The 18,703-nt window shown below is 36.7% G+C and overlaps 1 protein-coding gene across 1 annotated transcript; it reads right to left on the bottom strand.

Moving 5' to 3' along the window:
* Positions 1–9,714: 9,714 nt before the first annotated feature.
* On the bottom strand, positions 9,715–17,417 carry LOC145559440 (tropinone reductase homolog At2g29360-like). The gene is made up of 5 exons (XM_081620860.1): positions 17,238–17,417; positions 16,196–16,403; positions 12,856–13,072; positions 10,626–10,732; positions 9,715–10,018 (listed from the first exon to the last, which is right to left on the bottom strand). Exons 1-5 carry the CDS (start codon positions 17,312–17,314, stop codon positions 9,842–9,844), a joined length of 786 nt encoding a protein of 261 aa, XP_081476986.1. The 5' UTR covers positions 17,315–17,417; the 3' UTR covers positions 9,715–9,841.
* Between the last annotated feature and the right edge of the window lie 1,286 nt (positions 17,418–18,703).

The raw sequence follows: 18,703 nt of genomic DNA, 5'->3' as shown, positions 1-18,703 counted from the left end.
GAGTCAGATTTTAAAGTTGAGTCATGCTAAATTATTGTGTCCACACGAGTCGAAATCTGAATTGAATATTTTTCGGGGGTTTCAGATCGAGTCGGGGTCGGGTGTGTTTTTGACACCTATAATTTTAAACGGGTAAATTCAAGTTTATCTTTTGAGATAAATGTGTGAATATATCTCCTCTAATCATTTTGTTTTATTTTTTAAAGGCAAAATTACAACTGTTGACACCAACTTTAGGGAGTGTTACAATTATTGATACCAACTTGTACCACTAGTTATATTGACACCAACTTTGATTAAAAAAAAAGGAAAATTTGACATTTGCTACCACCCAAAACGCCTCGCTTCAGATTTGCTACCGTTAAATTTTTTTTTTTTTCACGTTGCTACCACGTAAATTAAAGTTTGTTAGAAATCACTACCACTTAACGGAATCCGTTAAGTTTATTAAAAAAAAGAAAAATTAAAAAAAAAAAAAAAAACAACCACCCCACTCTGCCACCCCTCCCCCCTGCCGGCGCCAAAAGATTCGGCCGGCGCCGGCGACCTCACCCTCCCTCCCTTTTCCCCACCCACGAAGGCAACCCTCCTCCCTTATCCTCACCCACGAATCCAACCCCACCACCACGAAGCCAACTCCCACCGAAATCAGCCCCCCCTCCCCATTACCCCACCGGAATCGAACCCCTACCCTTCCTCCACCCAAAAATCGACACCCTAACCCTAAACCACCAGCTCGAAACCACCCAAATGGGTGTCAGGGTTTCGCTTGTGGCTGATTGGGGGTGTTGCGAATTGTGGTAGCTGCGAAATGAGGAGGGTGCGAATTGAGGTGGCTGCGAATTAAGGAGGGTGCGAATTGAGGAGGCTGCAAAATTGGTGGCGGAGTTGGTGTTGCAGGTGGGTGCGAATTAAGGGTTTGCGAAATTGGTGGCTGAGTTGGTGGCTGCGAATTGGTGGCTGATTTGGTGGAGGGAACGAGGAGGGGGGTTGAATTCGGTGGGGGTTGGCTTCGATGGGTGGGGGAAAGGGTCGCCGGCGCCGGCCATAGTTTTGGGCGCCAGCCGCTGGCAGGAGGGAGGGGGAGGGGCTGGCAGTGGGGTGGCTAGACGGTGGTACAGCCCCACTGACGGAAATTGTAACGGTGTAAGGCAGCGCATGGGTAGTAATTTCTAACAAACTCTGTTTAGGGTGGTAGCAAAGTAAAAAAAAAAAATTTAAAACGGTAGCAAATCTGAAGCTAGGTGTTTTAGGTGGTAGAAAATGTCAAATTTAATTTCCTAAAAAAAACGTAAATAACATTAATAACAAAGCACAGTCTACAGGGCAAAGAAAATAGGGACAAAGTTACTCTTGTTAAGTAAATAGGGTAGGGTGGGCCTAAATGCTTGGTAAGAAAGTGATATTGGCCCAAACTCTGGCCCATTGTTGAGTTGGTTGGTTAGCCTTCTAGGATGAAGATGGGTCAATCTAGGTGAACCACTTTCAAGTGGGCTGACTATTCAATGGCTCGATCCACGTAATTTGTGAATTTGTCATAATCCACCCAAAGTCTGGTTTGATTTGAATGAGCCCACAAAATCAACTTAATCTAGTCCCGTTGTTCAACTCCATTCAATGCAATGCAAAACACTTTAACCCAACTTCATCCAGTCTAAAAAAGCAAAATCTTTTATGTTTTCGAGTATCTTTAATTTTGTATTACGTGGTAATAAAGTTTATATATTTGGAAAATTCACATTAAGATGGATCCGACAAGCTCACTTAATAATACAGTCCATGTTTACAATTTGTTATAGGTCTTTGCTGTTGGTAAAATAACTGTTGAAATCAATAACAAACAAAGATTAGAACTTTCCTGGATTGAAGATCCCAAACTAACAGTCGCGCCGTGGAACAAAATCCACTGCCTTAGAAGCGAAATACGCCACCACCGGTACAAGTTTCCTAGTGACGCACGCCCCCCAAGTTTAACGCAACTCTCTCCGTAATCTGTGCACCCGAATTCGAAGAGTGGAATTGCTCAAGAACTGTTCAGATCTCAAAAGGTAGGTTTGTGTTTTCGGCTAGAAGTGAATGAATGTCATGAAAAGACAAGGCTCGTATTTATATGAGTCTCGGAAAAAAGGAAACACGCAAAGCAAACCGACCTAGGAAAAAGGCGGGCCCGATCGGGCAAGTTGCCGCCCGATCGGGCGCGAGATTAAGTTTCTCCAGACCTGATGTCGCGCCCCATCGGGCGAACACCGCCTGGTCGGGCGATCTAGAAACCCCATCTCGGGCGAGCCATTGGGCGAAGCCGCCCGATCGGGCTCGTCAAAAACTCGAGTCCGCCGCCCGGTCGGGCGAGGACTGCCCGATCGGGCGCGAGAGTTCTCCTATTTTCCTTGGCCACCTCCGCCCAATCGGGCGAGGGCCGCCCGATCGGGTGCGAGCATCCGTTTACATTACCTATTTCCAACAATCCCCCACTAATGCGAGCGGATCTTCAACATGAAATCTGAACAGTAAAAGAAAGTCTTAGTACTTAAATGCTAGTATCCAAAGGTTTGAACTAACACATTAGTGCACAAGGTTTTCAACACTTCCCTAGTGAGTATCCTAGGATTTGAACTCCTAGGAGTGAGGAAGGGACCTTGAATACACATACCTTGACTTTAGAGCTTAAGCAACTCCGCCAATCTTGGCCAACACTTGGGCTCTCATGAGTACTTCAGGAAAACAACACTCCAGTCTTCCCTTGAAAGAGGCCACCTCTCGTACTCACGTAGGTGTTCATCCTATGTGTTATTCACACACGTTCCCAACAAATTCAAAGGTCTTTCAATTCCCTGCAGGCTTAAACATGTTTAAGCACCTTGCAAACCAGAGAATTACATGCAATGGAACTAGAACATTAAGAACATAAGTTCAACCCTTCAACTTTCGGTGTCATTATCTATCCTGTTTTAAGAACTACTGGGACAAAGGTCTTAACTCTCTTAAGAACCTCAATCTATCCCTGCTCATAAAACAACTAGACTAATGACATTAAGAGACAAACTCATCCTAGCAGAATCTAACTTGTAAAACTTACCACTCTTATAGAGTAATAGATTCAAACACATGATACATAAATAACAAATCCACATGATTCATGCCAATGAAACAAACAAACCAAAATAGGTTCCAGATTTATTAAGACCAGAGTATCATGTCACATAGCTAGTATAGCTACCATTTCAAGCCATTACAACATGGTTCCTAAACCCATACCAGTTGACGACTCCACCACTAGTCTACGACTTAATCCCTTAGTAAAAGGGTCTGCCAGGTTTTTCTTTGTTCGAACATAGTCCAATGAAATAACCCCATTCACAATAAACTGCCTCACCGACTCATGTCTGACTCTTATGTGCCTTTTCTTACCATTGTAAACGCTGTTTTTAGCAACACATATAGCAGCTTGTGAATCACAATGCATAGACAAAGATGGTGACGGCTTCCCCCACAAAGGAATATCAATAAGCAAATTTCTCAACCAATCTGCCTCTTGTGTAGCAAGATCCAATGCAATGAACTCAGCTTCCATTGTTGATCTAGCTATACACGTCTGCTTTCCAGGCTTCCATGAAACTGCACCCCCACTAAGGGTAAACACATAGCCACTTGTAGAACTTGTTTCATCGCTATCCGTTACCCAATTTGCATCACAATACCCTTCAAGAACCAAAGGATGACCAACAAAACTCAATCCCCAAGACACGGTTCCACATAGATATCTGAGCACACGCCTCAAAGCAACCCAATGTTGCTCACTAGGACAATGAGTATAGCGACTAAGTCTACTAACTGCAAAAGCAATATCAGGGCGAGTGCAGTTCATCAAAAACATCAGACTACCAAGCACCTTAGCATATTCAGTTTGAGACACACCGTCCCCCACATTTTTCACCAAAGTTCCAGAAGGGTCAAAGGGATTTCTCAATGGAGGAAAATCGAAACAATTAAAGTTCTTCAGAATTTTCTCCACATAATGAGACTGAGACAGAAAATACCCTTTCTTGGTTTTAGTAACTTTAACCCCAAGGATCACATCTACCTCTCCCAAATCCTTCATCTCGAACTTTGAATTTAAATACTTCTTAGTTTCATTTATGACATACATGTTTGTGCCAAACAGGAGCATGTCGTCAACGTACAGGCATAATATCACACATTGCGCACCAAACATCTTAGAGTACACACATGCATCACTACCATTGACGACAAAACCAAAACTAAGAACAGTTTTATGAAATTTTTCATACCATTGCTTCGGAGCTTGTTTCAAGCCATACAAGGATTTCTTTAGTCTGCACACCTTATTCTCCATGCCAGGAACTACAAAACCCGGAGGTTGCTCCATGTAGATCTCCTCCTCCAAATCGCCATTCAGAAAGGCTGTCTTAACATCCATCTGATGCACAATCAAGTTGTAAGATGAAGCTAAGGCAAATAAAACACGAATAGTGGCAATTTTAGTCACAGAAGAATAAGTATAAAAATAATCAAGGCCAAATTTTTGAGTGAATCCTCTTATCACCAATCTAGCTTTGAACCTTTCCACGGTGCTATCGGTTCTCATTTTTCTCTTGAAAATCCACTTGCACCCAATAGCTCTGCTCCCTTTTGGAAGGTCCACAAGATCCCAGGTTCCATTTGACATGATTGAGTCAAGCTCACTGTTCACAGCTTCCTTCCAGAAGGTTGCATCTACTGAACTCATAGCTTCTTCAAACGATTTCAGATCTTCATCCACAACCTGTAGACACAACATGATCTCATCTAGATCATCTTCGAATTCACCTAGATTTCCGCACTCTGCTATAAGGGCTGTTAGGAAATCAGGTCCAAAGCTTGTCTCCACTCTTTGCCTTTTACTTCTCCTAGGTTGAATCTCACTTTCAATCCTAGGGGAAGCATCTTCTGGCTCTGCAGATGAAGAAACTGAAGAAACATCGTTAGTAACTAAGTTTTTCTTTAAAGGGAATACCTGTTCAAAGAACTCTGCATCACGAGATTCAGGTATAGAGCGATCTTCCAGACTCATAAACCTGTATGCGGCACTATTCTCAGCATAGCCAATGAATACTGTATCATAGGTCCTAGAACCTATAGTTGAGCGCTTGAACGATGGATAGCCCACCTTAGCTAGACACCCCCACACTTTCATGTGATTCAAGTTTGGAGCATAACCCTTCCATATTTCATATGGAGTCTTGTCTAACTTCTTGTGAGTTACTCTGTTCCGTACATAATTAGCTGATAGAACCGCTTCACCCCACAAATTGTCTGGCAACCCAGAACTCAGAAGCATTGCATTCATCATTTCCATCAAGGTCCTATTTTTTCTCTCTACCACACCATTTTGCTGCTGAGTATACGGGGCAGATACTTCATGAATGATTCCCTCACTTTCACACAAGTCCTTGAGGAAATCCGAGCCATATTCTCCACCCTTATCTGAGCGAACTCTCTTTATTTTCCGCTCCAACTGATTTTCTACCTCTGCTTTATACACAAGAAACTTGGACTCAGCTTCATCCCCCGTCCTTAAAAGATACACCTTGCTATATCTCGAACAATCATCAACGAAGGTGATATAGTAGCGTTTCCCGCCTCTACTTTCCAAGTTCTTAAAGTCTGCTAAATCTGAATGAATTAGCTCAAGTGGTGTGGTCTCTCTCTTCGTGACAGATTTGAAGGGTTTCTTCACGAATTTAGACTCCGCACACACTTCACATTTTTCAAATCCATCTAATGACATATTTGGGAGCAAATTTAAACTTTTCATTTGTTTTAATTTTGTTGCACCAACATGACCTAATCTACTATGCCATAATTCAAAGGACTCAACAATATAAGCAGAAGTAGAAATCTTATTCATTGAAGGAACAATTACAATCTCAAGAACAAATAGGCCCCCACTAAGGTAACCCTTTCCATCATACTCCCCATTACGGGTTAACACAAGTTTATTAGCATCAAAGACTAACTTAACTCCTACTTTGTTCAACAAAGCACCAGAAATTAGATTTCTACGAAGAGAAGGAACATACAGCACATTGTGAAGAGCCAAGGTCTTCCCTGAAGTCAACTTCAGAACCACTTTGCCCTTTCCAAGTACCTCAGAGCTGCTTGAATTTCCCATGTAGACTTGTTCACCTTCCTTTGCTTCTTCCATACTAACAAACAGGTCCTTGTTAGCACAGAAGTGTTTAGATGCACCAGTGTCCACGATCCATTCACCGTTGTTCTCAACCAGGTTGACTTCATAAACAACTGCAGCGATGACATCTTCATCCTCATTCTCAACCAGATGAGCCTGACCCTTGTTCCCTCCACTCGATTTTAGATTTTTCTTCTTCTTGTTTTTGCATTGTGAAGCAAAGTGCCCCACTTCACCACATGACCAACACTTGACAGTGACTTTCTTCCCAATCTTGCCCTTAGCTTGGAGATTTCCCTTCTTATCAGAGCTCCCCTTCTTGGCACGATTATCACCTGCTTTCTTGTCAGAGTCAGCACCAGATTCAACAAGGTTAGCCTTGATTGCTAACACATTCTTTGGCTTAGAGGAAACATCCTTAAGCCTGTTGGCTTCCTCAATCTTCATGTGGCTCACAAGTTCTTCTAGGGTTAAATCCCTCTTTTTATGCTTGAGGTGATTTCTATAATCAGACCAGGAATCAGGTAATTTTTCAATCAAAACATTAGCCTGAAGTATTTCACACATCTTCATACCCTGAGCAAGAATTTCAGCAACATAATTTTCATACACATGGACTTGGTCCATAATAGGCTTTGGATCAACCAATTTGAAATTCAACCAATTTCCAGTGACATACTTCTTTTTCCCAGCATCATCAGCAACATATTTCTTCTCTAAAGACTCCCACATCTCCTTAGCAGATTTCATATTAACATACAAATCAAATATGTTGTTTTTCATGCTGTTCAAAAGATGACCTCTAACAAATTTATTATCACGATCAAATTTCTTGATTTCAGATTTATTAGAAATAACAGTAGTGCACTACTAGAAAACATGCAAATTACGACGGAATTTTTCCGTCGGAAACACCCTAAATTCCGTCGGAAATGGGGTTTCCGACGGAATTTCCGTCGTAACGGGTCGTCGGAATACATATTGTAGGAAAACCAGCTTTTCCAACGAAATTTCCGTCGGAAACACTATTCCCAGGGATTTTCAGGCCAGTGAAAATCCGTCGGAAAATTCCGACGGAATATAATCCGCCGGAATATTTCGACGGAAATTCCGTCGTAAAGATGTTTCAAAAAAAACAAAAAAAAAGACACCCACCACCCCACACCACCAGTCCCCCCCATCCAGACCCAACCACAACCACACACCACCACCCCACACCACCAGTCTTCCCCCCATCCGGACCCAACCACAACCACACACCACCACCCAACACCACCAGTCTTCCCCCCATCCGGACCCAACCACAACCCACACCACCACACACCACCACCGACCCTATCCCACCACCATACACCACTACCGACACCACCACAACAAAAAATTAGCCCCAAAAACCATAAAATACCCCCAAAAACCGTAAATTAACCCAAAAAAAAAAAAAAAATTACACGACTAAAGCAAGAAATAACACACAAAACCAGTAGATCTACATATTTAATCAAAATTTCATAAAATAAAACGATGTTTAATCAACAAAAATTAAATCAACTATATAAATATACAATTATCTATTTAAATTTACAATTTATCATTACAATAACATATAAAATTAACTAGATCTACGAATCTATCCTAAATTAACACAAGATCTACCAAAAAAGACGGTGGTTGTTGGGTTTGATATTGATGCAGCCCGGTTGTTGGTGTTGCGAATCTGTTGCGCGCGATTGATGTTGGTGGTGGTGTGTTGTTGCGGTTGTTGTTGTCGGTTGGTGGTGTTGTGTTGTTGCGAATCTCGTTGTTGTTGTCGTTGTTTGATGTAGGTGAAGAGAAAAGAAACGAAGGAGAGAGAAAGGGCGGTGAAGAGAAGAAGAAAGGAAAGAGAAGGAGAAGAGAAGAGGGGAGAACGAAGGAGAACAGAGGACTGAGAAAGGGGGAACGAAGGAGGGGAGAGAGAGAAGGAAAGAGCAAAAACTTAGAGAGAGAAAGAGAGGCGGAAATAACAAAGGGGGAAGGGGCTGCTTTAGGGTTTGGGAATTTAAGTATAATTTTTTTAATTATTTTCCGACGGAAAATTCCGTCGAAAATTGTAAATTCTGACGGAAAATTCCGTCGTAATTTTCCGACGGACTATAATTCCGTCGGAATTTGTAAATTCCGACGGAAAATTCCGTCGGAACTTTCCGACGGACTATAATTCAGTCGAAAATTGTAAATTACGACGAAAAATTCCGTCGGAAATTAAAATTTCCGACGGAATTTATATTCGTCTGAAATCCGTCGGAAATTTCACTTTTTGCGACGGAAATTCGGGTCCGTCAGAACAAGTCCGTCGTAATTTGCTTGTTTTCTAGTAGTGGTGGTCCTTTGACTAGAGCTAGATTCTTTATTCCCAGGAACAGGAGTACTAGGAATTTCAATCATGGTATTGGTTTGCTCAATAGGTTTTGGAGCATCCCTAAACAAAACATAATCAATTTCTACTTGTTCAAAAGCAATCAACATCCTTTGTGACCATCTCTTATAATTAATTCCATCAAGAGACTCAACCTTAGACAGATCTAGGTATAGACGAGTTTGAGAATTGCTAGTCATGATATCAACAGAATAAATAAAAATATTTCGCTTCTAAATTGTTGGTAAAATAACTGTTGAAATCAATAACAAACAAAGATTAGAACTTTCCTGGATTGAAGATCCCAAACTAACAGTCGCGCCGTGGAACAAAATCCACTGCCTTAGAAGCGAAATACGCCACCACCGGTACAAGTTTCCTAGTGACGCACGCCCCCCAAGTTTAACGCAACTCTCTCCGTAATCCGTGCACCCGAACTCGAAGAGTGGAATTGCTCAAGAACTGTTCAGATCTCAAAAGGTAGGTTTGTGTTTTCGGCTAGAAGTGAATGAATGTCATGAAAAGACAAGGCTCGTATTTATATGAGTCCCGGAAAAAAGGAAACACGCAAAGCAAACCGACCTAGGAAAAAGGCGGGCCCGATCGGGCAAGTTGCCACCCGATCGGGCGCGAGATTAAGTTTCTCCAGACCTGGTGTCGCGCCCCATCGGGCGAACACCGCCCGGTTGGGCGCCCGGTCGGGCGATCTAGAAACCCCATCTCGGGCGAGCCATCGGGCAAAGCCGCCCGATCGGGCTCGTCAAAAACTCGAGTCCGCCGCCCGGTCGGGCGAGGGCCGCCCGACTGGGCGCGAGAGTTCTCCTGTTTTCCTGGCCACCTCCGCCCGATCGGGCGAGGGCCGTCCGATCGGGCGCGAGCGTCCGTTTGCATTACCTATTTCCAACATGTGCAGACATGCGACCAATGGTAAGTTAATTCAATTAATTCAAGAGAATAAGATATCAAATAAGATCAGAATAGATTATATATTGTATATATGCTTGTTCTCTTATCTTATTTGTTGCGATTAATAAGGAACGAAAGTAGTATAATTTATTTATTTATAACCTGTAAAATAAGTTTTAAGAATGACATTATCATATACTTCATTCAATTTATGTTATTAGATTATTAGTATACCATCACTATCATTTAAATTACATCATCATAATCATATGTATCTCTTGATAAATTAATGATGAAAGTATTTGCGTTGACATAAACATACAATTTAATTAAAAGAAATTGATTGAGGTTTAGAGGCCCTTAACAGTAAAACCCCCGTCAATGCAAATAGTTTGTCCAGTGATGTAGGATGCGACAGGCATGCAAAGAAAAGCCACCACGGAAGACACCTCTTCTGGTTCTCCTATCCTTCCTAATGGAGTAATACTTTCCACAGTTTTTAAAAAACCTTCCATATTATTCACAGCCTGTTAACAATTACAAACATAAAAAATATGTAACGTTAACTAGCTAGGAATAAAACAAGACGCAACAATTACATATACATATACAATAATTAAGCTGAAGCTCCGTTCACTTCGTCTTATTTTTGCTAAATTGAAATTATTTTTACTGAACTGAAATTATTTGCTGAACTTAAATTATTTTTACTAAACTGAAATTATTTTTATTATAGATTTTATACTCAGTATTATATTTCTTAGAATTTTACCGAACTAAACTTATTTTTGCTGAAGTAAAATTATTTTACTTAATATTATTTTTTTATGGTGAAAAAAATAGGGCCTTAAGGCTTGTTCACATTTACTAAACTGAGTTGAGCTGAAATGAATATTTTATGAGAGAAAGAAATTAAGAGCTGAATTAAACTGAACTGAACTGATTGAAGCTGAATTGAACTGAATTAAAATTAAGCTGAAGTGAACATGCCTTTACTGTACCTTTTTAGAAATTGAAAATTGTATGCCGAATCTCTTATTATTTCATGAGCATAAGAGTTACAACTAAAAACCTAATATACTCCATATATATATATATATACACATACATGTTATTGTGTAAGATTTAGATTACCTGGTTAGTAAGTGGGGTTCGAATAAACCAAGGCGCAATAGAATTAACCCTAATGTTATCCTTTCCCCACTCGCACGCCAAGTTCTTTGCTAGTTGATTCATTGCTCCTAGTAGAAAGAAAATACAGCATATACAGTGATGTAACTTTAGTTCAAAAAAGGAAAATGAATTGAAGACATATATAACATACAATTATCTTCAAAATCTTAAACAAGCCTCACTCTATGAAACTTTTCTATACAAAAAGTCCAAAGCTCACCAAGCGCCAACCCATGTGCTCTTTAGGTCCATACGAAGTATTATTTATCACCTCATATATATATATATATATATATATATATATATATATACACAGGTGTTTATATATATACTACGGAGTATAAGAGTAGCATTTATTGTAATTTTTTTTTGTTGGTAAGATGAAGGGCCCTATCGGCTATTGGGTAGAAATTCCTTTCGGGTCAACCTAGTTCGGGTTAACATGCTAGATAATTGGGAACAGTGAGGAGAAGGTAAGTGAATCTCACTCTGCCAAATTATCACTAGTGGGGATTGAACCTCTAACCTCATGATTGGAAGGAACTCTCCTTTCCACTAGATTAAGCTTGACTTGGTTAGTATTTATTGTTCTTGCACTAGCATTCAATACTATGTCTAGTATTCGCTACACTGCCACATATTTACTTAGGCTTCACTAAGCTAAGCTTGGTTTAGTGATAAGGACTACACATTCCAACCTTCTTGCACTAGCATTCAATACTATGTCTAGTATTCACTACACTGCCACATATTTACTTAGACTTCACCAAGCTAAGCTTGGTTTAGTGGTAAGGATTGCACGTTCCAACCTTGAGGTTATAGATTTAATTTAACTACTAGAGACACTTTGAGGGTGGGCATACCTTACCCTTCTTCCCTCACTCTCAAAGTGCCTGCGCTGACCCACAAATGACTAACTAAAAAAACCATGAGGATTGAGATACGCTAGCTAGGATCTTTCTCTTGATCATCTTTATTAAAATAAAAATCTACTTAGGTCTCGGATACACCCTCGAGGCAGTAACATGTACTCTTATGTAGGTATTCTCGACCCAATTGCAATTGGACCAATCTCATCCTCAGCCCACTTCTAAAGGTCTTAGTCTAGACCATATTGTTTTTACTATACCGGAAATAACCCGAATTGATCAATAATTCATCACTAATTGTCCCATCAGAATTGAACCAAAGTGGAAGTAAATGAGTCACTTAAATACATTGTATAGTCAAAGGGTAAAATTAGTTTCCTAATTTATAGACTATATTTGCGCGGTCCTTTGTATATATGGCTAAGGAATCAATCATTATAATCAAGGATCATAATCATTGACTATATATACAATAACTATAGGCTACAAATAATTAGGAAACTAATTATACTCTTTAATTTGACTATACAATATATTTATAATATACTACTCCCTCCATCCTTTTTAGATTTGTACTTCTCTTTATTATGTGAGGAATAAATGTTAGAATTATGAATCTAATTAAGGGATGGAGGAGTACCTTTATGTTTTTTGTTGACACCTTTATATTATCACGTTTGCCACGCTCTATTTTAACCATTAATATCTCTAATTTTCGATATTTTAAAAAGTGGATATTAATAAAATACTAGAAATTTTTTTATAGCTATATAAAAATTTGTGTTAAAGATATGTCAAATCTTTTTATTTTTAGTAATTATTTTATATAACATTAATTAGGGAATTATTTTTGTATAAAATTTGTTTCAAGTGATGACACGTGTCAATACTGGTATGTCTTTTAGTATATAGTTAGTGATTGATTATTGATACATTGAAACGATTCAAACAAGATCTTGATTGAAACGATTCAAACAAGATCTTGCATGATTATGTTTTATTGTAGCTATAAATCACAAAAGCTAGTCAAAGTATAGTATGTGAATAGTACAAAAGTCAAATGATGTCAACTTGAAAAAAAAAAGAAGAAACAGAAGAAGTATTTAAAAAAATCATCACCTAAACATGACCTAACCAATGGAGTGTATCTTTCCACAAGTCCTAAAGACTTCCTAAAGCATGGAAGCGTTTAATTTGTAGAATGCAAGTAGAATGACTTATTGCAAATTAATAAACTTGCAACTACCTTACAATCAAGAAATAATAGTTTATCACTTTATCTTGATTGTCTTAAGAAGTTGGATATAAAAATTGATTCATACCTTTTGTTGCTCCGTAAAGAGAGGCACCACCGATGGAAACAACACCAGCAACAGATGACATGAAGATGATGTTCCCGGAACCCGATTTTTTAAGAAGAGGGTAGGCTAGTTGGCTTAAATGGTAGCCAGATTCAAGGTTGGTGCTCATCGTTGTTGCATAATCTTCGGCTGTCAACTCCTCCGTTCGTTTTGATGTGCAAGTCCCAACATTGTTCACCTATTTATATAGAGAATTTTGGATTAACCCAATATATCATAATCAATAGTTAACCTTGGTACAATAAGGACTCCAATCTCATTTTCTCAAAAAAGGACTCCAATCTCATTAGTTAACCTTGGAATAATAAGGACTCCAATCTCATTAGTTAACCTACTGAGATTAATCAAAGTCACACACGACATCTATAATTGACAATTATTGCTAATGAAAATAAATATAACAAAATCAAATAAGAACTAACTAGTGAAGGGCTAAGAATACAAATACATAAATATAACAATTCGACACATTCTCGATTTGTTGTCTCAATCTTTTTGAGTGAATCCGTCGTCGTTTCATAATTTTGTGAAAAAAATAAAAAATAAAATTCTTTTGCTGATTTTGTAACTCAAATCCAAGCAATAATCAATCGCTGCCCCGCACAAGTGGAGACCAAATTAAATGCAAATAACACCTTGCCTTTTGAAGGAGTTTGAAGAACCCTTTCTTTCGAGGGAGAAATTATTATAACCTAAAAAAACAAAACTTAAAATAAACAAATATTGAGATTTTCACCGGTGAAATTCGATGAAAAAGCCGGCCGCTTCGAAATTAACAAGAGGTTAGAGTTTAGGAAAGAGAAGAGAGAGAGAGAGAGAGAGAGGAGTCTAGGTTTTTATTTTATTTATTTATTTTATGTTGCAATTTTATTGTCTGCATCATTTAGTTATTGTAACTCTTGCTATACTAAAAAAAAAAATTGATCTTTATTAAAATCATTATTATAGTCTTTTCTATAATAGTGTAAGGACGATTTAAAATAGAGCTGTGGCATACATTTTTTTTTTTTAGCCGGTAAACTACGAGGAGGGGGCCGCATCCTATCACAGGAATGGGGCTGTGAGGAGTCGAACCCCCATCACATGGGGGGGAGATGGAGGGACCAACCATCACTCCATCCCCTCACTCCTCCTGTGGCATACATTAATAAGTACCACATGTGTTTCCTATTAGTTGACGTGTTTATAGACATATTTGATAATGCATGAATTCGGACATAAATATCCTCAATCATTTATCGACAAAAAATTATTATAATGAACTGATATTAAGACAATATACAGTGAAACGAAATTAATTATCATATCATATATAACTAATATATAAAGCTAAACTTTTAGCCAGACCACGAGACAGCGACATTTGGCGTTCCAACTTTTCGCCAAGTGTAGCGCCACATTGGATGTACTTAGATAGACTTCATAAGATAAATTAATTAGTTTCAATCAAATTTGGATAAAATTTTAGAATAAAATTGTTAGTTGAGAGTTTTATTTTCGATAAAGTACCAATATTTCATAGGTATAAATTGAATTATAATTTTATTCAAAAAAATATTATATTATAACTCTAAAATATTTCATATGTATAAATTGAATTATAATTTATTCAAAAAAATATTTGATTATAACTTTTAAAAAAATACCAATATTGTTTTTTTTGGTGTTTAGAGAGCCCATTAGGGTAGGGGTGAGAATTGATCCCAAAACCTCCTAGAATTGGGAGGGAAGCTCTAACCACTTGAGCTATCCCTCACTCTCATAAATACCAATATTATTATTAGTCATTTGCATGCCTACTACATAGTTTAAATCGTTACAAAAGCACATCAATTCCTAACTAATTTCGTATTAAAGATATATTTTGAAATTTGACATATAGATTAAAAACTTATTTCAAAATTTAAAAAACAATCAGCGCATCACATGGGACAAAAAACTCGTATAAATCATGAAGGAAGTTAAGTAATATACAAAGTATCTATATTTATAGTAATATATAAAGTGAAAGGGGGTTGTGGGTGATAAATTTTTATTTTCCAAAATACCCCAATCGTTTTTTATTTTCTTTATATATACAAGCTACAAGACACACGCTACACGTGTACATTATAGGAAATTTATTAATTTACTCATAATATTGTTATTGTGGATTTTTTCGAAAATCAATACTTACATAAACTTTAAATTTAAGAATGATTTTTTTTTGTCAATAGGACATAATCTACTCCACTTCGTGTAGTTAACCTTAAAAAATATTGTTGATCGTTGAGTTTTTATATAAAAGATTGAAAACTATAGAGTAAACATCTACGGTAATAGTATGTATATAGATTACATTGATGTATAATTTTTCCTTTTATTTTTTCTAATAAATTTTAAGGTTTTTTTTTTCCTTTGTAACGTAGATTTTTTTTTTAGGGAACTATATTGGTATTAATTTTCCTTTTTTTTTTTTTAATAAAATCATGATATAGTTATCTTTTAACAAAGTTTAACGTGGTTTTTTTCAATAAAAAAAAAAGGTAAATGTGGTTAGTTACTTAGTTACATTCTTTTTTATTTATGAAAATAGATAATTTTTGTTTGTTTTTAGTGATAATTCTAGTTAGTGGGTAGTTAGTTTTTAGTTTTGTTTTTTTTTTTATTTGAAAGAATAGATATTTTTTTTTTTGGAGTAGTTATGAATGAATTTTTTTTTAAAAAAAATATTAATTAATGAATAAGTGATTTTGTAAATTGAGAAGGGCATTTTGGGAAAAGATAAATTTATCACCCAAAAGGCCATTTCTCTTTACAAGGTAGGAGACACACGCAAAATTTTGTGTGCAATGTAAGAAATCTATATGGCTCGATTCTTTTTTTTTTTTTTCCGAAATATTATATACCTAATTCTAATTAAAAAAATATATTAGTGACTTTATAAATTGATGAAATCATGGATATGACTTCCCTAAAAAAATAAAAAAAAAATAAAAAAAGAAAAGTTAGCTTTTAACTTTTTAATAAAGAATGGTAGTTTTTATTTTTTTTATTTTATTTTTATTGATGGTAGTTATTTTAAAATAAATGTAGGTAGTTTTTCTTTTTTTTTTTAAAAAAAAAAAAATAAAATAAAAGATGAGAGGGTTATTTTGGAAAAGAAAAATTTATCACTCATAACCTCCTTTCACTTTATATATTACTATAGATAGATAGATAGAGAAATTATGGAAAGGGAAAATTGTTGTCCTATAAGATTAATAATGTAATAATTGATTGATTGAAAAAAATGGATAATTTGGAGTATATGGATACCAACCAAGATGTTGAGCACGCCATTGAACTTTGTAGAAACGGTCTCCATTAACTTATCTCGCTGGGCTCGTTGTGCTACATCACATATTGAGCCACTAACTTGGAAACCTTTAGCCTCAAAATCGCGAATGCACTCTTCAAGTCTAGCCTCATTTCTAGCACATGTATGAATTTTAGCCCCTTGTTTGGCTAGCTCTTCTACAACGGCTAATCTACAAAGGTAAGATTGTACAAGGAAAATAAATAAAAGAGGTCATGTTGATATCATCGATTCCTACTTTTAACATACTGTATTATTAATATATGTGTCGATCATGTTAACGGGGATTTAACAAATGTGACAAACTAAAATAGAAAAATGAACATATTACGAGTTTTGTATTTTACAGCTAGATTGAAAGGTAGTGCACTTCAAGGTATTATATATATATACACACACACATACATATAGAGGATATTATGTGGCCGTATCAATGAAGATCAAGCAATTGAGTTTATTCATTTTCTCATATATTTCGTAACACTCGTAAGAAAGTATAAGATCATTATATGTTTAATAAATACTTACATACTTTATACGGTATTGGTTTATTTATATGTTTAATAAATACTTAGATACTTAATAATACAATTATGTACAATTTTTTAAAAGCGAAAAGAATAGAAACTAAATGATTTCCAACTATAAATTATGTAATTCACAATGACTCAATGAGAACTTCTATGAGTTCCTTATAATACTTGTGTACTGGGCCATTCGAGGACGTGGTATGCCTCTAATATGTATTGAAATATTAAATATAAATTATAAATTTACTTTTTTGGTGTTTAGAGAGTTGTAATGACGAGTAATAATAATCGACTTATAATAGTCGTTCATTTGCTGGAGATACCTAGTTGCTCACCTAAATGAGAAAATGATTTATAAAAATAACATTGAGCACATAAACCTGGCCTATTAATTTTAAATTAATTATCCGAGAACAACTAAGAATTTATACGAATAAAACCAAAAGAAATAAAGAAAAGAATGAAGAGAACGGTACCCGATACCGCCGGAGCCACCAGTAACAAGAGCGGTCATTCCATTGAGAGACCAACGGTTGTGTATAGGCATTGCCATCTTCGATCAATTGAAGTGGTAGCTGATAATAGCTGTGTTTTCTTTTGTCAACAAGGTGGGTTGGTTCAACTATTAGCACATGATTATTTCTTTTAAAAGTAAAATGTAGGATGCCAGCAAAGTAGCTTGCTGTTATCATTTTCCCAATTTATCAGCCTAATTATTTGAAATAAAAGTAGTTGGCAATCCTTGGCATAGGCCCATGTAAGTAGGATTACAATATCGGAAATCTGATAAAACGATCCACCGACGGTTTGATGAACAATAATTCGACTTAAAATAAGTGACAAATAAAATAGGTTATGGATCGAATTGGATATGAAGAGTGTTATTCCACCTGTTAACCATCCACACACAGCACGTGGTTTAATAAAAAAAAAGTAGAAGGTAAGAGCTCTTAAAAATAAGAACCATAGCTGACTAGACATTAAACGACATTATATACTACTAAAATTGGTGCGTTTTGCATGATACTGTACAATTCATAAAAGTAAAAGCTATCCTATGACTGAAACTTGCAGGGGAAATGCAGAGCAATTTTTTAGCACCCACGTGGCCATGCACTATCAAATGGTTGTTTGTAAAAAATTTCTTTGAACGTCTATGATTAAGAGAGAGAAAGAAGAGAGAGATTAAGATATAGTGTTAGGAGTTAGTGTATTCTTTGAGAATATAAAAGATGACGTGGAATAGGAGAGAGAATAAGAACCCTCATTTAAGAAACTCTCCATTACTGATGCTCTAAGACTAAATTTAGGGTCTGTTCACATTTATTAAACTAAACTGAACTGATTAGATTGAAGCTGAACTGAACTGAACTAAACTGAGTTGAAATGAATATTTTATGGGAGAAGAAAATTAAGAGCTGAACTAAACTGAACTGATTGGAGCTGAATTGAACTGAACTAAATTGAATTGAAATTAAATTGAAGTGATGAACATGCTCTTATATATTGCTGTAAATTAGTTTTTTCAAGCAGTTATTGTTATTGCTTCCTTTTCATTATATTAAAATTATAAAATAAAGTAATTATTATAAATTATGCTTTGAGCGAGAATCAATTTGTGAAACTACCTTTTATATACAACTTTTTGTGAAAAACTACCTTTTGAAAAAATTATTGTAAATGACTACCTCTTTTTTGAAAAATGTTGTAAATGACTACCACCTGCCGGGATCTAGCCGTTGACTCACATTTCCGACGATGACCACCCACGTGCCGGTCACATGACCTTTATTTTTTTTCTTTTTTTTTCTATGCATGCACCACCAGCAATGCCACCATCTTGACCACCGCCCCACCACCACAACACCTCAACCCACCTCAAAACACCCTTACAACCGCCCCCGCGCATCCCAAAACCAACCGGTGCCTATATCTCGGTGCC

This window comes from Chenopodium album, chromosome 9 (genome assembly GCF_948465745.1).
Source record: "Chenopodium album chromosome 9, dcCheAlbu1.1, whole genome shotgun sequence".
Taxonomy (NCBI): domain Eukaryota; kingdom Viridiplantae; phylum Streptophyta; class Magnoliopsida; order Caryophyllales; family Amaranthaceae; genus Chenopodium; species Chenopodium album.
The sequence above is the reverse complement of the archived record's forward strand: the minus strand, read 5'-3'. Positions and strand labels throughout refer to the sequence as shown.

What these genes read in the sequence shown, in the direction of transcription:
- LOC145559440 (XM_081620860.1), bottom strand. Translation starts at nt 17,314, where the DNA reads ATGGCAATGCCTATACACAACCGTTGGTCTCTCAATGGAATGACCGCT. An exon ending in GGTGGCTCCGGCGGTATCGG is followed by an intron (nt 16,404 to 17,237) that starts GTACCGTTCTCT and finishes TTACCTTTGTAG; the next exon opens with ATTAGCCGTTGTAGAAGAGC. An exon ending in TCTTTACGGAGCAACAAAAG is followed by an intron (nt 10,733 to 12,855) that starts GTATGAATCAAT and finishes TCTTTCTACTAG; the next exon opens with GAGCAATGAATCAACTAGCA.